The sequence below is a fragment of the Pangasianodon hypophthalmus genome, chromosome 18 (assembly GCF_027358585.1).
Source record: "Pangasianodon hypophthalmus isolate fPanHyp1 chromosome 18, fPanHyp1.pri, whole genome shotgun sequence".
In the NCBI taxonomy this organism is placed as follows: domain Eukaryota; kingdom Metazoa; phylum Chordata; class Actinopteri; order Siluriformes; family Pangasiidae; genus Pangasianodon; species Pangasianodon hypophthalmus.
In genome coordinates this window covers 19812137-19838914 of record NC_069727.1, presented here as the reverse complement: position 1 = coordinate 19838914, position 26778 = coordinate 19812137, and the positions used below count along the sequence as shown (strand labels likewise).

The following is a 26778-nucleotide window of genomic DNA, read 5'->3' as shown; positions in this document are numbered from 1 at the left end:
AAAAGACAGTCGAGTGAGTAACACTGAAACGTTACCTAATGTTAGCGTCATGTAAGATTAGGGATGGGTCACTATTTTCAGTATTTAATATTCGAGGGAATACTAGCAACTCAAACAGTGAATTAAGCATTTATGAGTATTATTTAACAGTTAATTAAATGTGTTGCATGAATGTGTGGCCTGGTTAAGAGCATTTTGCCCTTTACAAGGTTGGTGTCCTGCTTCATTAAGACACACTGTGTATTAGCTTCAAATCTGAAAGCAGACCTGTTTCATTATTTTATTACTTATTATTTATCTTATTTTTTATTTTAGTCATTATTTTATCTACTTATTTTTATTTATACTTATTATTAAACAAACAGTTGTATTTTTATGGATGAAAACATGAAAACGTATCTCAGTTTAAGACAAAAAGGCACCACCCTCATCAGCATATCATGGCGTGTTGACATATCATCAGTGTCACTCCTAACACGGCCAGTGACACAGTAAAATGTGTGAATCATTCAGTGCTCCTTTTCCATAACAGTGATTTTGTCATTCTTCATCTTCGACTAACTGTGTGGCAGTACGGTAAGGAAACGCTTAACTTAGCTAGATAAACTTAGCTAGATAAACATGCCTTAAGTTACCTCGCTGCCTCGTAAGGATGTTATGAATTTAAATAAAGTTTAAAAGTGGAAAGTGTCACTACTTTATCCCACTTCTAATTCAAATAATTCAATATAATTCAAATAATTCCTTAAAAAATGAATAGTAATTTTGCCTGAAATGCCTGTCACTAATATTATGCAGGAAAATCTTGCATATTTTCAGAATATTTTGGGGTATGAACTGACTGCAGCCACTCTTTGTAATATTTAGTAATAGTAATAGTTTGTATTTTTTTGTGAGTAACTGTAGGTCACTACATTTTAGAAGTGGTTGTCTGCACAACGTCAGAGCTTAGGCAGTTTTTGGGCACTTTAAACCATTTTTGTATCATTCATTTTCAGAGTGTAAACGTGCTGTGTGGCACAGGGCAGTAATGGGTAGCTTTGCTGCCTCTTAGTGTCAGAGTCCTCACTTCGATCCTGGGCTCAAGTTACTGTTTGTGAGGAGTTTTTTATGTTCTCCCCATGTCCATATGAGGTTCCACCATGTTCTCCCCATGTCCATGTGGCTTCCTTTTCTCCATTTTAACCGACGCCAGTTTATTTCTAGAAAGAAGCAAAATTATCTGCCAATAGGATACGACAGTTTTAAGCTTGAAATGAGTAAATATGTCCATAAATATTCTTAATGGTTTTATATTTGTTATATAATAAGCTCATAATGAGAAATATTAGATAACTTTATTCAAGATAGCTTCACTAATATATATATATATATATATATATATATATATATATATATGTATATATATATATACAAGGAAGAAGAAATACGTTAAACAATTGCAATAATTTACAGCTAAAGAACTATACCAAATAGTAACTTCAAATTTGTGTCAAGTTAGTGAACTACAAATTTTTTGTTTGTTTGTTTGTTTGTTACTATTTCGACATACAGTACTACTTAGAAATATTCTTTGAAAGTGAATTGACATGCCACTCATAAGATTTTGGAATAATGCTCATGAGGAGTTATATGTGCTATAACATACTGTATATCTATCAGAGAAGGTGTTGAAATCAGCAAATCCCCAAAAATTGCATCTTCTATCTTGAAGTAAATTTAAGGTTAATCATTTTATTATCTGTTGTAGAGAAACTGATGCCCAACATGCGACAGAAAGTCTTCTGTCAGATCACTCAGTACCTTTTGGAGAATCATGAAATGTGGAAGAAGGTCATTGCTGAGGAGGCCCAAAGCCAAACAAAGCCAAACAAAGCCTCTGACCCAATCCTGGCCATTCACGAAGAGGAGGAGGAGACAATAAGCAAGGACAAGCCAACAGTGGACCAGGAGCAAAAAACAGAAGGAGGAGAGATATGGCCATCAGAGGAGCAGCGATATGACGCATCAATAGAAGATGAACAGACTGAATAAAGTGAGGACACGAGAAAGCAACAGGAAACAGTTAAGAAATATCAGGAAACTGAAACTCAAGACACAAGCTGTAGAAAATCATGGAGAGAAAAATACGGAGATGGGATGAGACTTCGGAGGATCAGGAGATATGGAGTGAACGAGAGAGTTATCTAGTCTAGGATATTGTCACAAAGCCTTTATTTCCAAACAAGACTCCTGATAAATGGTTGCCAGCACATCACTAAGACACAACACTGTAGATTCTTTAGGTGAACAAGTTTCTATACGAAACAAGGGTGGTATCCGAGCGTCTTCGGGTAGGGCTTATTTGCTAGATCCAATAAAATGGGATTTCTGAAATTAACATGAAAACTCCCCACTCTGGTGGTGGCCAAACCACCAATTAGTTCCAAAACAACTTCCATGACCAGGGTCTCAGTTATGTGTACTTTTTAGTCTATTCATTTCAGCAAGTATTTTTAAGGACCCTGGTATTAGACTGATGCAAGAATGAAGTCCGTCATGATACACCTAGCCCCTTTTGAGCTCATAGCAATGTGATGGGGAAGTACACATTCCTTAACACTCAAATACACCATAATCCATATGAAGGAAAGAAGGTTCAGGAAATAGCATGCACCACATGTGTAACACTACTTATCTAATCTTTTTTCTTTTTAAGTTAAAAACATCTGTCCTTTTCTTTTGTTTGCCACTTGATTTCCTGTGCAAGTTTCATGCCTCCACAGGTTCACCACCTGCCTGTAGAGTTAGGCACCATGACTTTGCAGGTACACTAGTGAATGTTCAAGTGTTTGTCCTTGTTAATATAAATTACCTGTTACTTTTTTCAAAATCATTTTTCAGGTTTTTTTTTTTTTTTTTGGGTTGCAATAGCTTTCGTTTGTGACCTGACATTCCTGTTTATCAAGACATAACAGCACTGTAAATACTGTGTAACATTTCTTCCTTTCGAATACTTATTCTGCCAGTGCACATTTGGAAAAACAGAATCTCCTGTTTTTATATGGTTAGTTAGAAAGACGTTACATAGACACTACGTACTAAAGCTCCAGCTCTATTCAAGTTCATACCTGTGTGTTTTTGTATAATATGATTCTTTAAAGATGAAGTATGCAATGCAGTTACTTTGCTTATTAAAACCGAAGTAAATCAATTCCACACAATCCCACATCCTATAGTTAGGACACAGCATGTATTCAGTCCTGGTATTCGTGCCATTTCAGCCTTCTGTGTCTTTGACCCACACGTTTGAATTGCCAGTTATCAGCCGAATCTTAGATCTGTTGGTCATTTCATGCATCTTGAGTAGCAAGTATATATCCATATAGAGATTATATACATAGAAATGCAAGTGTAAATGCACCCAAAGACTCAAACCTGATTGTTTTTCTAATTTTGCCTCAATGCTCGTATGATTCCTTTTTTGTTACATGTTTAATACAGAAAGCAAACAGCTTTCACCCAGTTCCAAAAATAAAAAAACAAATATGACGTGCCCTGCTTGGAGGCTAAAGAGAAAGCATTGGATAAAGTCATGCACTCTCGCTAAACAAGGAAGGCCACTCATACTCCAGCCATCCGATAGCTGCTATGTCCTAGAGGCACCGTAGTCATGCACATAGGCATGTGAACTGCTAAGCAGCTAACCCCTGTAACTCAAAGGAGAACCCCACATAGGCATGAGACATGGTGTATCGACACATGCAAGAGAGCAGTTCACTACAAACAGCTACAGCACCGATGTGTGCTGCCTGGGCTGCCTTAGACACAGGGACAAAGGGAGAAGCCGATTGATTGTGACTGCAGTTCAGGGATAGATAATGCAGTCTGATGTTCTTTTATAGACGTAATCAGCTTGCGCCTGATGCTACTGTGCCATAATTTAGAAGGGGTGCTAATTAAATTTGTAGAATTGCAAAGTGGGAATTGGGTGTTTGTCTTTGCACCTCAGTTTAGTTTAGAAATCCCCACTTCAATTTGCAGCATAATGTACGCTTTCTTATCAACAGCCAGCACATTAAGCAATACTGACACATACTGTAGACTGATGGTAGTTTTATGATTGCCATCATATTATTATGAAGTTGGGCATAATATATATTTTTTCACAGTGCAGCTGTTTGTGCCAAATATTACTTCAATAAACAACTGCGTTGTTGAAGCTTTTTACGGATAATAAGGTATGTGTACGTCAGGTGTGCTTTCTCTGTGTGTGAGTGCATGTTTGTATGGAATCAAGTTGAGTTCATTTGGAATCAAATCAATTTTTTTTAATAGTGCCTAAAAAAGAAAATACTCTGAGGCCTTACTGACTAACAAAAAAGCATTTAGATAATACAAACAAAACTGAGGAGATGACGCTTTTGGCACCATGTTTTCTTTGTATTTTTTCATTACTTTTTGCTATGTATATATATATATATAAAACAGAAGAAGGAGAGATATGGCCAACAGAGGAACACTGACACGAGAGGAAAGTTGTTTCTGAGTATACTCATTAGCCAGGTCTATTTACATTGGGTCCACATGAAATTTCTTATTAGGTTTCATACGAATGAAGGGGATCCAACTTGACAATGAATAAAAGACTGAACAATTTATTTGTTTAAAAGCAGTTCCCGAGTAGCGCAGGGGTGATGTGCTCAGCTAGGATGTAGGAGAGGTCTTCATGTGTCGTAGAGAAAATGCCCAGACTGTAACCTTCATTTGATTTGGGATAAATTAATTTCATTTTTTAGAGGTTTCTTTTTGTTGTTGTTGTTTTAATTGTTGGTTTATTGTTTTAAAGTGTGCATAGACTGAGCTGAATGTCTACTTTAAGGTAAATATGCAGCTTATTCACAAGTAAAGTTCAAGTATGGTACAGTCATTAATAAGCATCTGGCTAGTGTCTAAATAGTATTTTCGAAATATTCTTCAGAGTAGACACAAAAACACGTAATAATTTTAGTAAGAAGAATAGTTTTCATCCCAAGTAAAAAATGAAAACAGTAGGTATACCATGATATATGTGCTAAAGTACTAAAGTATAATAAATTTTCAGTAAGGGATTCTGACTTACTGAATAGACACAACGCAGGACCATGTTGGACATGCTATTTAAAATGTAGTTAGCCAAGCTACAAGTATGTGTAAGTATACATAAAAAGTATGTATCTCAGCCACACGTTATAGTCAAGAGTAGCCTTTAATGTTGCTGAAGAAAACACTGCACCCCAACCATAAAAAATACTGTATATTGTGTATGTTCAGGAAATGGAATGGTTTGGCATTTAAAAACAATACAAAACAATTAATAAAACATTTCTAAACTACTTGCAATTCACTCTAACAAAAAAACATTATGCTAACAAAGCGATGCTACCACTTTGGTACTGGAATACTAATAGCTTGACACCACTGCCCAACACTGACCCCACCTGTGAGTAAATAAGATGTTTATATTATTTCCTAGAATCCAACTTGTTAAGTGTGGTTACAGATTCAATCTTTACTGAAAAGAAAGAAAGGACAACTATTTGCCCTGTTTAAAAACTGACTCGGTGTTGATCAGCTGCTAATGGTAAAAGGCAGTGACGACTGTGTAAGATTTTTTTGTGTGGTGGCTCAATGATGCGAATCATATATAATATCCCTTCTACTGTGGTTGTGATTGCTCTGTCCTCACTCTTGTCAATGACTAAACTGAAGCGTCATATTAAAATGTTAAACAATAAACTATGACAGAGTGGCATTGCAAACATTGTAGAAAATACTGCAGAAAAAAGTGTATCAATTCCTCAGTCATGTTTGCAATATCTAAATATTTTTGCAGTAGAGTGAGGCCTCATCTTTGTGATACACTCTATGACCAAATGTTTGTTGACACCTGACCATCACACCCATTTGAGGGCTTTCCCCAAATTGGAAACATTCAATTGTATAGAATAAAATTTCCCTTTATGAAGACATGGTGTGTGAAGGTTGGAGTGGAAGAACTCGAGTGTCCTGCACAGAGCCCTGACCTCAACCCCACTGAACACCTTTGGGATGAACTGGAACACCGACTGAACCCCAGACCTCCTCGACATCCCAACATCAGCGCCTGACCTCACTAATGCTCTTGTAGCTGAATGAACACAAATCCCCACAGCCACGCTCCAACATCTAGTGGAAAGCTTCCCAGAAGAGTGGAGCTTATTATAACAGCAAAGGGGGAATAAATTTGCAGTGGGATGTTCAACAAGCACATCTTCTGTGTGATGGTCGGGTATCCACAAACTTTTGGCCGTATAGTGTATGTTCTTTTTTGTCACCATTAAAGACCTCAGTTTGACTCCATATGTGTGTGCTAAAACATTATAAATGGTAAGGCATAGGACTATCTCTGTAAGTGTGACCTTGTATGAAGACGTTTTTTTTATTCAGCAAATGCAGACTGAAGCATTCTTTAAAATCATACGCAGAAACAGATGGTATCTGCTGTAATCAAGCTACTTTTCAATCAATATTTGGGCAATATTCTCATTCATCTTCCTATTTATTTTAGGCATCTCAATCTTTAAGGCTAACTTCACCGTATGTTACTAGGACTTTCTGGTTGCAAGTAAGCAAGGAAGTATCACCTGGCATAGTCATTCCAAAGTACATCACTACTACTAATGTTACCTTGGTAAAATAAATAGGTTAATATTTATGTAGTAAAATTAAAAAATCACATGAAGTATCGCAAGCCTTCACTATCCTGTTATAAAACTTCAGAGCATTTTAATTATTTAAATTGTATATTCACCATCCATTTAACTTTCCCTCCTGGTGATAAGATTTTATGTACTTCCATACAGTTCAGACTCCACAGTATTGTGACCTTGTTTGGACTCTTCTAATGTTTTAAAACATCACATACTCATGATATAGCAGTGTCCCTGAGACCATCAGACTGAGATCAACGTCATTACTTTAATCTATTTAGAACAAGGTCATTCCTTTTATCTACTTTATCTACTGTCAATTTGCATTATTTTTCTTTTTTTTTTTTTTTTTTGTCTTTAGTTTGTGACTTGAGATTCCTGGTTGTCAAAATACAGCAGCATTGTAAATATTGTGTAACACTTCTTTCTTTTAAATTTTTATTCTGCACACTGAGGGGAAAAAATGCCTGTTTTGTATGGTTCGCTAATTTTCATAAAGTCATCAAAGCTCTCACTATTTTATATGGGAAATTTTTCTTCGAAGGTAATTTATTAAACATATTTGCATACTAGATACTAAAGTTTCTATATTTCCAGCTCTATTCAAACTCATCTCTGTGTTTTGTTATGATTCTTTAATGATGAAGGGTGAAATATAGCTGTGCTCATTCATGTCCCAGCTAACGTCTAAACCATTCCCCTGGAATTCCATATGGTATACTTAAGTAGACGAACATGTATTCAATCATGGCATTGGTGCCATTTTAGCCCTTTGTGTATTTAACCTGCTGAATTTAAAAAAACAAAAACAAAAAAAAAAAACGCAAACCTGATCAGGAACTATAAAGTTCCACATACAGTATCTTAATTCATAGATCATGCATGTGATTAGATAGAGAAGGTAGGTAGAAAGGGACAGAATTTTGTTGTCTGTTTATGTTACCAGTAGATTTATTTCACTGTCCTGCATGTGCCTTTTTGATACTGTTTATGGTTCAGTTCAGTCAGAATATTGCAGCTTCTTGCTTGTCCTTCTATTTTATTATTATCTGTATTACACAAGTTCGGTGAGTGAATGAAAAGTTTGGTTTCCTGTTAATAATTATACAATATACACAGTGTTTATATTATGGTGAATCAGGGTAAAGAAAGCATGGATATGCTGAATTTATCCATCAAAGCCTTGGCTTTGTCCAGTCACAACAACCTGTTTTGGTAAGGAGGCATGTTCATATGAAATCATACAGTTGTTGACTTGGGAAACATTTTATCTGATGCCTGATTTTCTTTCATTGTCATTCTTATCCTCCTTGTTTGTGTCTTTTGTCAGTCTGTAACTGTTGTCAGCCTGTTATCTATATGCACCTGGTGATGGTGGTCATTGTGCACTCTTCTTTCACCAAAAGAAATACATAAGATTCACACTCTCGACATGATCAGTGAGAAACGTTTTTATATGTGATGGGTACCTCACTGGCCAAAAAAAATTCTTTTCTTCTCACTAGTATGTTGCACTTAAGATATGTAGCAATACCTATACAAAAGGGAGCTGTACAATTCACCAGTATTTATGAAGTAAAATATTCAGTTTATTGATGTCTATTGTTCCATTTTGTACAAAACACGATATTGTTAATGGAGGGCATGGAGAAAACAATAACAAATGTCTTTTGAATAAACATTATTTATTTTTAATGTTTTATAATTTACTCACTATCCTATAGCTTCTCTATGGCCAGAAAATGCTGGAAGTGCCTCTTGGTAAAATGTATTATACAAGAAATATATACTGATATTACTAGAATTTGTCACTATCTGAACATTGTTTATGTTATGTGAATACAGTTTAATACTGTATTAAATGTTGTGATATTCAGTCTCTGTTTTTTTTTTTTATCATCCTGTAATGTTTGTAAAGGGGTCGCATGTCATTTTTAAAATCGTTCTTCACACTGCAAAAAAAAAAAAGATATCTTAGCAAGTGAAAATATCTTGAGTATGGGCAAATTTATCTAATATTTCTAAAGAATGGAGCTGAGAGAATTTAAGGCAGTGGCTCATGAGAGGATCCTAGTGGCCTGAATCATCAGAGACCAAAGGGAGACCAATTGCTTTCACACATGATTATCACCATTACCAAAGGTTTGAACTATCTAATCATGATTTTATTGTTAGCCATGTCAAGACCTTTCACCATGCAGCACTTACAGACACATGATTATTTATTCTCACACTTTTGTGTTATTAGTAATGCTGTTATACGGTTATAGAAGGCAGAGATAATTGTCTTCACACCAATACTAGCCACTGCTGTGATCTTGCAAACTCAGGGTTCTTACAAGTAACTGTTTATCTTCTTTGGTATTTTCTCTCCATATTTCAAAACACACTTATGGTGGTGATAAAGAGTAAGGAACTCAGTATCACAAGGACCACTTTCTCCATCAAGGTTAAAAGAAACTAAATAACAAAGTACAACAGAATTGGTGACAGGAGGTAAGAGATAAGAAGAGGAATGCACTGTGTTGTCTAGATGAAAGAACGAGTGTCAGCGTTTACAATGCAGGAATAATTTACCGGTTCTTGAAACAACTACACTGAAAAAATTATATCTTAGCAAATGAAGATATCAAGAATGATATCTTGAAGCATAAGAAAGGTTATCTATCTATCTATCTGTGTGTGTGTGTGTGTGTGTGTGTGTGTGCATCAAATTTCTAAAGTCCACACAGAACCGGACCAAACCGTCTGTCTTTGAAACTAGGACCATATGACTGGACCAGTCACTGCTGTGGGACTCCTTGATTACCCCCATTATTATTGAGGGGACCTCAGTTAAAGGATGGGGGTGCAATGGCACTTTTGGGGTGGCAGGTGGATTAACCATCTGACTTTTGCGACAAGTGCACACCACCTGTGAAAATTGCTAATAGAAGAGGGCCAACAGAACAGGGCCATGAGATGGTTCAGTGTTTTGGCCATTGGATTATCATGATTATGGATGATCAAATAATATTTCCCGACAGCTCTTTGGGACCAATAACTGGATTGTTTCTTCTTTTGTTTGAGTGTGCTGTGTCACTCTAACCTTGTATCTTTAATAATCGCAAGATAGGGGAAGGAGAGTGCAATGTTGGGCTGAACTCACTGACCATCAATTACTTTCACGTGGTTGAAGGCGTGCCTGAGGGTTTTGTCTTGTGACTTCTCGAAAGGGAAATCCCAGAGAGGAAGGCCGTCTCCAACCTCCGTGTCTTCCTGATGCAGAGCTGACATCAACGGTCCAAGTGAGGCCTCCCCAGACAAATTGCTCCAGCACCACTACGTCAACTACATCTTCGGGTGCCATGCTTCTCTGCCAGCAGGCACCATCGACAGGCATCTCGAAGCTGTTGGGCGAATGCGAATGGGCAGCCGAACTCACTGAGCGTCGGCGAGCAGAAGCATTGACAGTGCTAATCATGGGTGCGGCTAACCCATTGCAAAATAGCCTGCTTTAGGTCCAGGTACTCCAGCAGGTTCATGACCAGAAGCTGTTAGGCCACAAGCTGGGCTTGCCCCAACAGTAGCAGCAGCAAGCGGACCGCCCACTGTGAGTCTGGCCAGCCCCACACTTCCGTGGCATGCTCCAAAAGTTCAACAAACACTTCCAGTTGGTCCTGCAGTGCATCTTGGAGAGCTTGATGTGGGGCATGGCTGCGGTGACCACCGGGGCTGCTCCTGGTGTACCCACCGGCTGGTCAAGGCTCCATACCACCTGCCAATCCTCTGCCTGGGCTTGGAGAAGGTCCTGGAAGTGCTGCTTCTGCTCTGTGCCCAGGTGGATGCAGGCGACGGTTTTGACAATTTCAGAGAGCGGCAAGGACTCCATGATGGCTGACTTTCCTGGGTTTCAGCACCAGCGTGACACTTTTACAGGTTGGACCGGAAATGAGGAGACGCGAGGCAGGCTTAGGACAATTCAAAATGGCTCTTTATTTTCCTTCACTATTCCTTCACTTTTCAGCAACTTTATTTCTACACACACAGTCGGCGCTGTGCTGTTTTCTCTCCCATGGCTCTCATCTCTCCCCCTTTTATCCTTGCCACCGCTCACTGAAACACAGAACACTCATTAGAAAAATCCTGCACAGGTGTAGATCCTTACCACTCACTTTTCCCAGCTCCACCCTCCATTCAAAAACTGAAGCTTGACCATGCCCCTGCCTCCACAGCTAGAATAATGATTTCTGCTTGAAATAACAATTTAATGCTTCAAACTTTGCTTTTATCAAAGAATCCTCCATTTGCAGAAATTACAGCCTTTGGCATTCTAGTTATCAATTTGTTGAGGTAATCTGCATCTATGTCCATGCTTTCTGAAGCACCCCTCACAAGTTGGATTGGCTTGATTTTTTCATACCATCTGGTCAAGGTTCTCCAAAAGGTCAGTAGGGTTGAGATTCGGTGACTGCTCTGGCCAATCCAATACTGACAGAATTCCAGGTGACTGCTTCTTCCCTAAATAGGTTTTGCATAATTTGGAGCAATGCTTTGGGTTATTGTCCTGTTGTAGGATGACACTGGCACCAATCAAGCAGGATCCACACGGTATGGCATAGGGTCGCAAAGTGGAGTGATAACCTTCCTTGTTCAAGATTACTTTTACCCTTTACCAGCACCAAAGCACCCATGGACCATCACATTTCCTCCACCATGATTGACAGATTGCTTCAAGCACTCCTCCAGCATCTTTACATTTTTCTATGATCCAGATACCTCAAACTTAGATTCACCTGTACATAACACTTTTTCCCATCATCTTCTGTCCAGTTTCTGTGTTCATTTGCCCACTTTAACCTTTTACATTTATTGGCCAGTCGCAGATATGGATTTTTCTTTGAAGCTTTGGCTAGAAGGAAAGCATGCAGGAGTCGCCTCTTCACTGTTGTAGACTAGAGTGGTGCTTTTTGGGTATTAAACAGGCACCTATTTCTCAAACTAGAGACTATTTATCCTCTTGCACAGGGGCCCTCCCACTTCTTTTTCTATCCTGGTTAGAGACAGTTTGTATTGTTCTGTGAATGTAGTAGTAAACACCTTTGTAAGATATTTTCAATTTCTTGACAGTTTATCACATGGGCTAGCCTTCATTTCTCAAAACAACAATAGACTGAAGAGTTCCTGAAGAAACCTCTTTCTTTCTGGCCATTTTGAGACCACAATCAAACCCACAAATGCTGATGCTCCAGATACTCAAGTAGCCCAAAAAATAAAATAAAGTGTTTCTTTCAAAAACAAGGTAATTTGTGAGTGATTCCAAACTCTTGAACAGTAATGTAAATTATTAAGAATTACATCAATTCATACCATTGTGCCCAGATGGATGGGCTGGTCAAGAGATTTAATCATACCCTTAAGAATATGATTCGTAAGTGTGGTGGAAATTCACCTTAAGACAGAAACAGAGACTCTTTTCTATATCAAATGATTTCTTTATTGCAGTACTTATTGCCACGAAGACTGATCATACCAACACTAATACCTCAGATCTTCTCCACCAGCTTGTAGAAAAAACCAAGACTATACATCTTAGTCCAAGATTATATTCCTACATGTTCACACCAGTACATCAGGTTTAATTGAAGTGATTTGTGCCCAGGAGAAGATCTTACAATTTGATAGATCTAGAATGTTTTTGCAAGAAATAGTGAGAAAATATTGCCAAGTCAAGATGTCCAATGATGATAGACTCTTAGCCAAAAAGGCTGAGTGGTGTAATATAATCAAAAGGTGCTTCAACAGTGTATTAGTTTAGGGGAGTGCACATTTATGCAACCAGATTATTGTAAATTTTTTATTTTTCTGATTGAGTTTCTGATTGTTTTTCACTTAATTTTTATACATTGTAATTTCACATTGAGGGTGGAAAAAGTTCTGACATCATTTATCTTGGTTTCATTTTCTTACCTCACAAAAACCTGCCATTTTAACAGGGCTGTGTAGACTTTTTATATCCACTGTAAATGCGAGTTAATGTCCCAAAACAACAGAAACAACAGTCCATTCCTTGTTCAGTAGTCGTCTTCTTCTGGACTCTCTTGGGTCTGCATTGGTTCGTTTCAGTGCTGGAAGACTCTTGAGCTTGACTAGTTTTATAGCGGTCACAACATCTGAAAACTCAGTCTTTTCATGTTTCTGCATTTACCTGTACTCTACAGCAATGCAAACACTGAACCGAAATGTCTCTCGCCATAACACGGACTGCTGTGGGTGTCGTCAGGAGAATCTGGCATGGGCCTAGCCAGGGAAATCTGCCCTAGGGAAATTAGTCTTCCATGTGTTGTAGGGATCCATCTGTGAGGGCCCTGTAAGGAAAAATGTCAAGATTTTTATTACAAGACCTGTAAGTACTTTGTGTGGACTTAAACCAATCTGGCTGTTCTTTCTGTACTTTGTAGTTATATCAGCATCAGAGGGCCTGTACCCAATTTAGCCCTGTTTTAAGCATCACTTTTGACCATTTTTGTCTGATGGTTTGATTCAGCCTTTCAGCTGCTCCTGCACTCATTGATGATAAGCTCAATGAGTTTTCAGGTTAATTTGCAATGCTCTGGAGAGATGTGTGATTACTTTGTTCACAAAGTGAATGTCATTTTCACTGGAAATCTTAAGTCGGAAGCCCCCTAGAGATTACTTCTGTCTAGAGATTTTGTGACAGTCTGAGCATCCTGTCTCCTGCTAGAGAAACATTTAGGGTATTGGGAATACATGTCCACAATCACTAAAAATTAGCTGAAACCTTGATATTAGTCCACTGAAGTCCATCATCAGATGATGGATGGTTGGGTTGAAAAAGGAGGATTGGTAGACTTCCCAGTATCCATCGCCAAACTGCAAACTGTACACTATTTACAAAATTGATAAGCCTGGTGCATGCCAAGATTTTTGTACTGATCCCCCCATTAAAACATGGCCCTTCCCATGTATGAATTGTGCAAGGAAGCAATAAAGAGTTTTATAAAGAGCAGGACAATTGTCTGTGGTATGCCACACACCAATGTCTGTGTTTTTTATGTGCAGGTGGCACACCAGTGGCGGTGGTCTGCTTCAGTGGCTGACTTCTGAAGAAGAATTAGGTCATCCAGACGTGTGTGTGTATGTGTGTGTGTGTGTGTGTGAGAGAGAGAGAGAGAGAGAGAGGGGGGAATAGAATGGAAGAGAGAAGATTAAAGACGAGAGTCGCATGAGCAATGGGCTTTCCAGCAGAAGTGAGAAATCCACGGTCACGCTAAATTGTACAAGTCATGTGTCAGAGAATAAGCATAATTACTGTCAGTGTACACAGTAATAGAATGGCCTGTAGCAAGAATGCATGCCCTAGTGACAGCAAAAAAGTTCAGCTGCTTGGGGAGCTAAAGAGGAAGGGAGACAGAATGTTTCCACTGTAGAAAATCCAGTGACCACAGCATATGCTGTGGATGGAAAACTGACAACATCTGACAACTGCAGAGAAGAGCCATCAACGAAGAAAGAGGATCATTAGGACCATTAGGATCAAGAATGTCTGAATGGTCAGGTCTGGGTTTGTAAATGTCAATCACAGTCAGTCAGATAGTCATGTGGAATGCTCTCATAGTCAGTAGGTATAAGAGTAACAGGATTAAAGGTGTTACACCGGTGTATTAGCAAATGAGAATGGCCTCAGTGGCAGCGAACAGGCGTGGTGATTGTCCCCTCATCACTGACGTTTGGACTATAATCCCACGGGAAATTGTTTGACACCGTGAGTTTGCATGAGAGCAGCAGACAAAAACCAGTTGATTCAGTCATGAAAAGATGGAAAGGTTTTGAGTAATCAAAGTTACATAGACACGGAGCAGAAGAGAGTATGGGCCTCTTTGGTCCACGTAACATGGTCAGTCATTTTCAATGGCAATCAGAGTCTATCATGTCCCAAGAGTAGAAATAGACATTTCCACCTTGGGGCATAATTGGCTAAAATCTAATGGGTAATGGCTGGGCTTCCAAACCACCTTCAGTGGCAGAAATAGTCAAATTAAAATATCCAATCAAATCTTGGCCTCGCAAATTTAATGACGAAATCAGAAAAAGTGTTTTCAGCACCTTTTAATTTGACAGCCAGTGGGACACTATATGTTTCAGTGACAGAGAGGCCAGGTGCACCCACAGTAGTAAGTAAGTCTTTTGACAAATTCAATTAATTGATAACAATCAATTGATTGTAATTGATTACAGAGCAAGTGGTTCCAGGTGCCAGTGTCTACCTAGACATTACCAATGTAATTTTCTCCCCAGCAACATACAGATCAAGAGTTGGGTTCTGCTCAAGCAAAAAAGAAAGTTTAACAAACTGTCTTGCTTTAACAAACCAACCTGCTACGTTTGGTAAGACTAGAACTAAACATCTACATCTACCGTTCATTTCAGTAAGGCTAACAGTTGTACAGTATTTCTTGTGTTGGTATTAGGAGACATTTGGGGAACAAATGCTTGATAAGTTTGAAACACAGAACTGTTGCCAGTCATATATACACTATATTACCAAAAGTATTCGGTCACCCATCCAAATGATCAGAATCAGGTGTCCTAATCACTTGGCCTGGCCACAGGTGTATAAAATCAAGCACTTAGGCATGCAGACTGTTTTTACAAACATTTGTGAAAGAATGGGCCGCTCTCAGGAGCTCAGTGAATTCCAGCGTGGAACTGTCATAGGATGCCACCTGTGCAACAAATCCAGTCGTGAAATTTCCTCGCTCCTAAATATTCCACAGTCAACTGTCAGCTTTATCATAACAAAATGGAAGAGTTTGGGAACAACAGCAACTCAGCCACGAAGTGGTAGGCCACGTAAACTGACGGAGAGGGGTCAGCGGATGCTGAAGCGCATAGTGCAAAGAGGTCGTCGACTTTCTTCACAGTCAATTGCTACAGAGCTCCAAACTTCATGTGACCTTCAGATTAGCCCAAGTAAAGTACGCAGAGAGCTTCATGGAATGGGTTTCCATGGCCGAGCAGCTGCATCCAAGCCACACATCACCAAGTGCAATGCAAAGCGTCGGATGCAGTGGTGTAAAGCACGCCGCCACTGGACTCTAGAGCAGTGGAGACGCGTTCTCTGGAGTGATGAATCATGCTTTTCCATCTGGCAATCTGATGGACGAGTCTGGGTTTGGAGGTTGCCAGGAGAACGGTACATTTCGGACTGCATTGTGCCGAGTGTGAAATTTGGTGGAGGAGGAATTATGGTGTGGGGTTGTTTTTCAGGAGTTGGGCTTGGCCCCTTAGTTCCAGTGAAAGGAACTTTGAATGCTTCAGGATACCAAAACATTTTGGACAATTCCATGCTCCCAACCTTGTGGGAACAGTTTGGAGCGGGCCCCTTCCTCTTCCAACATGACTGTGCACCAGTGCACAAAGCAAGGTCCATAAAGACATGGATGACAGAGTCTGGTGTGGATGAACTTGACTGGCCTGCACACAGTCCTGACCTGAACCTGATAGAACACCTTTGGGATGAATTAGAGCGGAGACTGAGAGCCAGGCCTTCTCGACCAACATCAGTGTGTGACCTCACCAATGCGCTTTTGGAAGAATGGTCAAAAATTCCTATAAACACACTCCTAAACCTTGTGGACAGCCTTCCCAGAAGAGTTGAAGCTGTAATAGCTGCAAAAGGTGGACCGACATCATATTGAACCCTATGGGTTAGGAATGGGATGGCATTTAAGTTCATATGTGAGTCAAGGCAGGTGACTGAATACTTTTGGTAATATAGTGTATATGGACTGGGTAATGTGTTAGGAACGAAAGGATGCCACATCCTTTGATGGAAATGAAAATTATCAACCTACAGAGGGCTGAATTCAAAGACACCCCAAAAATCAAAGTGAAAAAAGTCCATTTTGCTGAAATTTCATTGCAGCAACTCAAAATGGTACTCAGTAGTTTGTATGGCCCCCACGTGCTTGTATGCATGCCTGACAACGTCGGGGCATGCTCCTAATGAGACGACGGATGGTGTCCTGGGGTATTTCCTCCCAGATCTGGGCCAGGGCATCAATGAGGTGCAACAGTCTGAGGTGCAACCTGGAGGCGTCGGATGGACCGAAACATAATGTCCCCGAGGTGTTCTATTGGATTTAGGTCAGGCAAGCATGGGGGCCGTTCAATGGTATCCATTCCTTCATCCTCCAGGAACTGCCTGCATACTCTCGCCACATGAGGCCAGGCATTGTCGTGCACCAGGAGGAACCCAGGACCCACTGCACCAGCGTAAGATCTGACAGTGGGTCCAAGGATTTCATCCCGATACCTAATGGCAGTCAGGGTGCCATTGTCTAGCCTGTAGAAGTCTGTTTGTCCCTCCATGGATATGCCTCCCCAGACCATCACTGACCCACCACCAAACCGGTCATGCTGAACGATGTTACAGGCAGCATAACGTTCTCCACGGCTTCTCCAGACCCTTTCACGTCTGTCACATGTGCTCAGTGTGAACCTGCTTTCATCTTTGAAAAGCACAGGGCACTAGTGGGGGACCTGCCAATTCTGGTGTTCAATGGCAAATGCCAATCAAGCTCCACGGTGCCGGGCAGTGAGCACAGGGCCCATTAGAGGACCTCGGGCCCTCAGGCCACCCTCTTGAAGTCTGTTTCTGATTGTTTGGTCAGAGACATTCACACCAGTGGCCTGCTGGAGGTCATTTTGTAGGGAGCAGATACCGGTCCTGCTGATGGGTTAAGGACCTTCTACGGCCCTGTCCATCTCTCCAAGAGTAACTGCCTGTCTCCTGGAATCTCCTCCATGCTCTTGAGACTGTGCTGGGAGACACAGCAAACCTTCTGGCAGTGGTACGTATTGATGTGCCATCCTGGAGGAGTTGGACTGCCTGTGCAACCTCTGTAGGGTCCAGGTATCGCCTCATGCTACCAGTAGTGACACTGACCCTAGCCAAATGCAAAACTAGTGAAAAACAGTCAGAAAAGATAAATAGGGAAAAAAATGTCAGTGGCCTCTACCTGTAAAACCATTCCTGTTTTGGGGGTCGTCTCATTGTTGCCCATCTAGTGCACTTGTTGTAAATTTCATTAACACCAAAGCAGCTGAAACTGATTAACAACCCCCTCTGCTACTTAACTGACCAGATTTATATCCCAGGAGTTTAATTGACTTGATGCTATACTCTGATTAAAAATTGTTCCTTTAATTTTTTTTGAGCAGTACATACATACACATATATGCCTAGTCCAAAGGGTTTGCCCATAATAGGCCAACAAATCTGATGGTGAAGCCGCCATACAGGAAGTGAGGTTGTGACATTGTGCACTGACACAAAACTTGGTAGACATCTTCAGGACCATGACCTGAGGCTATGCAACAAATTTTGTGACAGCGCCACCTAGTGGTCAAAGGTTACAATGACATGCCGTGAAAGTTTCCGTCCAACAGCCATTTTTGCTACTCCTCCTCCAAATTTTGTCCAATCTTCACCAAATTTGGCTCACATCATTTTGATTCTTGTCTAAACAAAAGTTATCAGATGCATAATGGACTGGCAAATGCATCAAACAGGAAGATAGGCTCTATCTCAGTAAGACATTTGCAGAGGTCTTGCCCTAATGTCCCCAAAAAGTTCAATGACTGCACCACCTGTGGTCAAAAACTGTGACAACTACCATAATTCTCCTCATTTTATTTTAAGAACTTGTGCTAAATTCACAGTTCTACATTCTTAGTTGTACATTCCTATGATTCCCTAGGGTAAGCTGAAGTCAATACTCATCAGCATCTGAATTTCACAAGTACTTCTTGTTTGTCATTTTGAAATTCATTGAAACTTGTTTCATGCCTTACAAAAGTTATCAAATGATTTTTGATATTTTATATAGTTTTCCATACTTTATATGTGATATTTTATATTGTTTTCCAATACTATGCATATTATGCTAACAAATTTGAAAGCACCATAAAGGAAGTGAGACTGTGTCTCAGCTTTGTCTCAACTTTGTTTATTGTAAGAAAACTTCCATACTAGCTGCCCCTGTTGGAAGATACTGATAAGTCATGGATAATTCTACTATTAACTTTTGAAATTATTTGTCTACAATTATAATTCTGCCACCCTTTGTTTTCCTTTGTTTTACCTAGCTGAAAGTGTATAAATTTGTAAGAGTGGCTCATATTGCCTGTGTGCCATTTTAATTTTGATTTTTTGATAGAAAGAGTTTTTTTGCTACTCCTCCACTCACGGCTGTCCAAACTTGGATTTGTGCGAATTTGAGACTGTTACTGACAACAGTTACTAGCTGGATATTTTATATTGGGTCATGCTTTAGTGAAACAGGAACTTTTTCTTCATGACCCCAAACTTGGTACATTTCTTTAATACAATGTCTTGAGGGCTCGATAACTGTTGTGTCTTATGATTGCTACTAGGCCCTTTGGTCAAACAGGAAATGATGCAATTTGTGACAAGTAAACACATAAGGATATCTATTATTTTACAAGGAAAAAAGAGTGGTAATGTTAACCTACATATAATGTGAGTGCAAATGAGAGTACTAGCTGGTACATAACATTTTTATGTGGTTTTGTTGTTAAAAGTGATTGTTTGTTTGGTATTCAGTGAAATATTTGTAGTAACATAGCATAGACATGCATTTGTACTATTAATCCTACATAAGAACAAGTGTGTTTTTCTCTCTGTAAGTTAAAATCACGTTTAAGGAATGTTAATGCCATTTCTGTTTAACTGTTTAATGCAGGGCAAATAAAATACACATCCTTCAGGAATCACTATTGAGTTATGTATGAGGAAATTAAAGAACAGGCATAAAATCAACAGTGACTTTATAATAAAAAACTAAATATATTTAAATATTGTTATATATAAATATATGTAACAAAAAATATTTATGCTATCAGTTTTAACATTTAAGTATTAACAAATCAATATACTAGAAACTAGAATTTAATAATAGAATTCTATAAATATTTCTAAAAGAAAATGAGCAATCCTTCATTCATGAATATTTTATTAAAAAAAAAACTATAACCAGAATAACTAAGACCAGAATTGTGATGAACATGTTAAACAGAATAACTGCACATATAACACTTGTTATTGTCGAGATGTAGTTAGTACCAATTGCATATACATTTTCCTTTGCCAAAACATTTATTTTTAGTGTGAATTAGCATGTATCTATTTGTCAGATCTTCTTCTTCTTCTTCTTCTTCCGCTCATGAAGTCTATGGCAGTCAATAGAACTGCTTGCAGGAAAGTTATAAAATTTCGCAAACTTGCTGGGGACAGTTTGAATATACATTTGCGCAAATTTGTAGTCTCTATCTCAAACACTCTACCGCCACCAACAGGTCAAAATTTCTCTCACGTTTATGCTAATAGCTTTTCATCCGTAAGGGCTAGAAACAAAATTCTTTTCTTCCCTGATTCCTTTGGCTCGTGCTCGAGTCGAATGCGTACCATAGTTTCAATTTCCGCCAGACTAGATTTTCTGCCATGTTGAATTTTCTGAAAAACCTACTTTTTCGAACTCGTCCTAGACGGTTCATCAGATCTTCACCAAATTTGAATCAGATCATCTTCACACCATGCTGGCAAAAAGTTATTAAAAGCTTTTTGATAGACCAAACTGTTCTCGATGTGCAAACATTGATAATGTGCAAACAAATACAATGGTGAGCATGCCAAAATGAACATGAGGCTATGTCTCCGTAATTCTTTAGCATATTCAGACCAAACTTACTGTATGCCATAGCCATTATGACTTGAGGGTGCCTGCACAGTTTTGGAACAGCGACACCTAGTGTTCAGGAGATATGAAAAAAGCATATTTTTGCTTATAACTTCTGGATGGTTTGTTCTAAAATCATGACTCTTTAGATCTGTGGGTGTCTTTAGTTTCTGTGGGGAATACTGAGTCAAATGATATGAAATTTTCCTAGGTTGGCCATTTTGGGTGTCGGCCATTTTGAATTTAGACACAAAATGATGTATTTTACGAATTATTTATTTGGCATATTATTACCAAATTCGATATGTGCCATCGGCACCATGCCCTGAAGTCACTCAAAGAGTTTCAGGACAGCACCATCTTCTGGTCAAAATTATAACAAAATTTTTAAAAATGCTAATAACTTTTGATTACTTTTGCCTATTGTCATGGGACTGGTTTTGATAAGTTTCCTTCGGTCATCTCGAGAACAATGAAGCCAAATATGCCATGGTTGGCCGAACTTGCTGTCCACCGTTTTGAAATGCTTTGAAAACCTACTTTTTCAAACTCCTCCTAGACCATCCGTCTAATTTTCATAAAAAATTATCAAGTTCAAGTTGATTAGTCAAACCATTCTCGATTAACATGCAAACGAATTTGACAGTGAGCATGCCAACATGGATGTGAGGCTATATCTCCGTAACGCTTTAGCATAAGACCAAGCCATTATGCCTTGAGATTACCAGCACAGTTTCAGAAACAGCGCCACCCAGACATATGTAAAAAGAATATATTTGCTTTTCAAACCTTTCGTCCAATTTCCATGAAATTCAGTAAGTAAGTTATGGATTTAATGATGATACACCAAACCGAACTGTCAGTCCGAAACCAGTGATACATTTTTCCACAGTAGGCCATTTAGTCTGTCCGCCATTTTGAGCCATGTCAAAAACCTACTTTTTTACTTTTTTCATAGTGTTTTATGCAATATCTTGGCAACACTACTGCCTATTGCACTGAAACTTGATATGTAACTCATGACTATGCTCTGATGCTTGCTTATCTCCTTACTTTGCCTCTGTTGTGCTTGGCCCTGTAATTGCTGCTTGCAGCTATATTTGTTATTATTTTTTGTTTATAGCCAAAAAGTTTTAAAAGATGTCAAGTCCAAATAGTCATGTTAGACCTTAACATTCCTTTATGTGTATAAAAATGAGTGATATCAAAACAAAAGACTTTTTAATGTCTCAAGTGGCATTTTTTCCCTCATATTTTCAGCCTGTTCATCTATGAAAAGAAGTGTTATAAAAAATATTCCTAAAAATATAGTTGCAACTTGCACACAACTGTTAATCTATTGTGATTTTCCCTTTACTGTGAACCATACCGTTCTTTATCATTGCTATACAGTTAAAGTTCCCATATACTCCCCATTTAAATTCTGTTGACTTAGGACTCTAGAGTAAAGACTTAAAGACTCCAAAGTAAAGGCTTGAGACTTGACTTTTACTTGCATTTTATTACTTGTGAATATCTCTGCTTCACACACAGCATTCCTGCTTGTCTCCTTCCACAATTTTATCTGTGCCTCATCTGTGTGGCCCCATGATTTTTGCATTTAATTCACTGGACCACACTTTGAGGAAGATTTGCTCAGTGAATTCCCCATACTCACAAACAGAGATACACACAAACACAGAGACCATAAATCACTTATCTCTAGCTGCAGTATTACTTATTCACCCGAGACACGTCTGTCAAGGGAGGTCACCTCTCTGTGAGTTCCTAGAACTGGGAAATACTGCATGTATTTGCCTAAAGAAAAGAAAGTCTTTCACCTCAATTTGTTCTTTCCGTAATCCAGCACAGGTCCACAGGACCACAGGTGAGTGGCTCGTGTCACAAGTGTGGCTTGATGAGCAGGAACAGTTGCTTCTCTGAGGTCATGATTGATGTCCTTTGTTCTTGGCGTGATGTAGACACACACCTGAGTGCTTCAGAACACCAAATTACTCTCTTAATGATTGTGGAATTCGGAAGGATGTACTTATTTTTTCCCACCTGGTTTCTGAATGTCCATTGTTAAAAGCACTATACAAATAAAATAAATATAATTGAATTCTGAATGTTGGTTTACTTTTTGGGGAAAATGACTACATATTGAAATGTGTTGTGTTTATTTGTTGTCACCTGATGTTATTTATTTGTTTATAGAAGTTGGCGAGGAATACACAATTGTTCATTTGTGCGCTTTCTTTTTCCATGACTGTATACGCAACTATTTTCTTTAGATCAATCAACATACAGGCATATTAGTTACTTTGTAACTCAAACACATGGAAAATCATGGGCAGAGTTTGGCATTTGAGCCTGTGGGAGCCAGGCTAATAGGATCAAATGCAAATGATGTCCTACATCACAGCAGGGTATGTTCAAAATCTACAGTGTACTACAGTATAGCTGGCTAGCTAGTAAAGACCGAAATTAAAAAATGAAGATTCTTAAGATTCCAAAAGACTACTAAATATAATTGTGATAACATATACAAACTACATATACAAACTACAATCACATCCACTTTATTAGGAACACCTGTAAACCTGCTCATTCATGCAAGTATCTAATCAGCCAATCATGTGGCAGGAGCACAACACATAAAATCATGCAGATGCAGGTCAAGAGCTTCAGTTAATGTTCATATCAAACATCAGAACGAAGGAAAAAGTGTGATTTGTGAAGTGTGACTTTAACCGTGGCCTGGTTGTTGGTGCAGATGGGCTGGTTTGAGTTTTTCAGAAACTGCTGATCTTGTGGGATTTTCACACACAACAGTCTCTAGAGTTTACACAGAATGATGCGAAAAACAAAGAACATCCTGTGAGCTGAGGATCTGCAGGCTGAAACACCTTACATTTACATTTATGGCATTTGGCAGACGCCCTTATCCAGAGCGACTTACAATAGTGCTTTGAAGTCTATCAAAAATACATTTTGATATTGGCTCGCTAGGTCACAAACTAGGAATACCATCAGTCCAAAACTCTGTTGGGGAGGTGATTTTTTTTTTTTTTTTTTTTTTTTGTGAAAGTGCTAATTTAAGTATTTTATGAAGAGGTAAGTCTTTAGACGTCGTTTGAAGACTGCCAGTGACTCAGCTGTTCGGACATCTAGGGGAAGTTCATTCCACCACCTTGGTGCCAGAACAGAGAAGAGTCTCGATGCAGGTCTTCCTTGTACCCTGAGAGATGGAGGGACCAGTCGCGCAGTGCTGGAGGATCGGAGGGAGCGTGGTGGCGCTCGAGGTGTGATAAGTGCTTTGAGATAAGTGGGTGCTGGTCCGTTTTTGGCTTTGTAGGCGAGCATCAGTGTTTTAAATCTGATGCGGGCAGCTACAGGAAGCCAGTGGAGGTAGCGTTTCAGTGGGGTGGTGTGGGAAAATTTAGGAAGGTTGAAAACCAATCGTGCAGATGCATTCTGGATCAGTTGCAGAGGACGAATGGCGCTCAGAGGCAGAGCTGCCAGGAGTGAGTTGCAGTAGTCCAGTCTTGAAATGACAAGGGACTGAACAAGCACCTGTGTGGCCTGTGAGGAAAGAAATGGCCAAATTCTTCTGATGTTATAAAGGAGAAATCGACATGAGCGTGTTAGATTAGCAATGTGAGAGGAGAAGGACAGTTGATTGTCCATGGTTACCCCAAGGTTGCGTGCAGTAACTGAAGGTGAGATCAGAGAATTGTCTAGGGAAATTGCAAGATCCTGAGATGGGGATGAATCACCTGGGATGAACAGCAGTTCAGTTTTGGTGGAATTAAGTTTCAGCTCATGAGCTGTCATCCATGATGAGATGTCAGCCAGACAAGCTGATATCTGAGCAGAAATATGAGAGTCTGAGGGAGGGAAGGAGAGGATGAGTTGAGTGTCATCTGCATAGCAGTGGTATGAAAACCCATGTGAGGATATGACCTCACCAAGAGATCGAGTATAGAGGACCAAGAACAGGAGAGGACCAAGTACTGAGCCTTGTGGAACACCAGTGGAGAGTCTGCGAGGAGCAGATGTGGATCCCCTCCATGTCACCTGATATGACCGATCTTCCAGGTAGGAAGCAAACCATTGCCATGCTGCACCACGAATTCCTAGGCTCATGAGGGTGGATAGGAGAGTCTTGTGGTTCACCGTGTCAAAAGCTGCTGAAAGGTCAAGGAGGATGAGAACTGAAGACAGTTTGGCTGATCTAGCGGCATGTAGCTTCTCAGTGATGGCCAAAAGGGCAGTCTCTGTGGAGTGTGCCGGTTTGAAGCCAGACACCTTGTTGATGAGAGATCAGAGGAGAATGACAGACTGGTCTGAGCTGACAGGAAGTCAGTAGTAACTCAAACAATAACTCCTTACAACCGTGGTGAGCAGAAAAGCATTTCAGAACACACAACACATCAAACCTTGAGGTTGATGAGCTACAACAGCAGAAGACCACATCAGGTTCTGCTCCTGTCAGCCAAGAACAGGAATCTGAGGCTATCATGGGCACAGACTCACCCAAACAGACCAGGTGATTTTTTTGGCTGAGCCTGTGCCCATGATAGTCTCAGATTCCTGTTCTTGGCTGATTTTTTTTTACTACTGAGTGTTCACCAGCTCTTCTGTAAGACATGTGGGCAAGCAAGGGAGATGGAGTCAGATACCAAATCCAGACAAAATAGCCTTATTTTTATTGTTAACACATTTACTTTAGCTGTGGCCTTGAAAGTTTTGTACAGAAAATATCCCATGTTTGTGATTTATTTATAAAAATTGGCTACTAGTGCCACTGTCCCCTGCCCGCTGTTAAACCATTTCAGAAATGTTGAATATTATGTAATTCCGAGTTCTGACTTCCCACTTCAGAGGTGCATGCAATGAAGTATTCACCACTCTAAGTGACAGACAGATAGACTGAAAAACTGACCCTTGTTTTTATCCATGTTCAGATTTTACAACTGACCCCTGTACAACTGACCCCAGTCTCCCCTGGTAAAGGTTTACATTACTACCAGATCCCTGACACATTTTGCTACCAGCTGTTCGGAGTAAACTGCATCTGAAATGAAGTTCTTCAAATAATGTTTCTTTTGCTGCCCTGGAAAACATCTCGAGAGGACCTAAGCAGCTCCAGCACCAGTCTGCGGGCTAAGAGGTGTCACGTGTTCGAGCCAATTCATCGAGAATCTCGTGAAAACGGTGGAAACTGTTTCTCAGGAAGGTTAGGGGGCTGACGCAAAAGATTATTCTATTCAGAACAGCCCTGCTTTCTGCAGAGAAAACACGGGATGTGACTCGGACCCGAAGCACAAGGCTTTCATCCAGCCCTGTGGGAAGTTTCCTTGAAGCCCAGGCAGCTGCTGCGCAGGAGAGCAGCTGATTGTGTAGCGCGAGGAAAAGTCCAGCTCTTATACAACACCCGGACAGCACGCGCACGAGCGGCTCTTAAACACTTCCTGCTGGAAGATCTTGTGAGTATTACTGTTCGTTTATTATAACCAATACACGCACAGTTTGTCGTAACTAATTGATAATGCTTCTGTTGAAAGGATGAAGTCGTTTGTCTGGATTTTAAGAGTGCGCAGTTGTGATGGAAAAGCCAAATCTAACATACGGGCGCGCGCGCGCTTGTGTTGTTTGTGTGTGTGTTAGTGTGTGTTTATGTGTGTGTGTGTGTGTAGGGTTTTTGCGCTGGGTATGTGGCAGGTATGATTAGTTATTGTGCAGGATACAGGACACAGGGCACGCGCTGCGCATTTAATGCGTTCAAACAAGTGCCACGTTTATACACGCGCGTGAGCACCACCATTACACTGAGCCATTAGTCTGTTATCATTCAGTCACTGCCAGTCTCTCACCACTCAATGACCAAGAAACAGCATTTTACTGCCTCTTGGCTTCTTACATTCAGGCCAATGAGCTTTAAGCTGCCTTAATACATAATATGCATCAAGCCTAAGCCTTACATAATATTTTTGTATATAAATATGAAGCATTTATTTATTTATTTATTTATTATTCGTGAATGTGTCTCTATATTCGTTTGAGTCCAAGCACAGGGTCTGGCCTATAAAAAAAGAAAAGCTGGAACATGCAGTGTCTGATTAGAAGACGTGAGCATGTGAAGGACTGAGAGGTTGTCATGACTTCTGCCTCCCTGTATAGCCCTTTAGACTTACCCCCCAAACCAGCCATAGGCTTCTACACTCCACTTCAAACTACACTAACATTTTCCACATCTCCTTTTGCCGGTTCAAATCTGGTCACGTAGCTGATCACATGACTTGTCATGACATTAAGGATGG

At 39.7% G+C, this 26778-nt stretch overlaps 2 protein-coding genes across 6 annotated transcripts in view; both read left to right on the top strand.

Annotated features, from left to right (window-relative positions):
- Positions 1-8586, top strand: part of pde3a (phosphodiesterase 3A, cGMP-inhibited) — a 74235-nt gene extending 65649 nt beyond the window's left edge. For all 3 annotated transcript variants that reach the window (XM_026943468.3, XM_026943467.3, XM_026943466.3), the window contains exon 15: positions 1751-8586. In XM_026943468.3, the coding sequence (XP_026799269.2) occupies positions 1751-2034 (284 nt within the window). In that variant the 3' untranslated portion in view covers positions 2035-8586. The remainder of the gene's footprint in view (positions 1-1750) is intronic.
- Positions 8587-25415: 16829 nt separating this feature from the next.
- Positions 25416-26778, top strand: part of slco1c1 (solute carrier organic anion transporter family, member 1C1) — a 49395-nt gene continuing 48032 nt past the window's right edge. For 2 of the 3 annotated variants that reach the window (XM_034313295.2, XM_053241628.1), the window contains exon 1: positions 25416-25944. The gene's annotated coding sequence lies outside the window, so the exon portion shown is untranslated. The remainder of the gene's footprint in view (positions 25945-26778) is intronic. The other variant, XM_053241629.1, reaches the window with a different exon arrangement.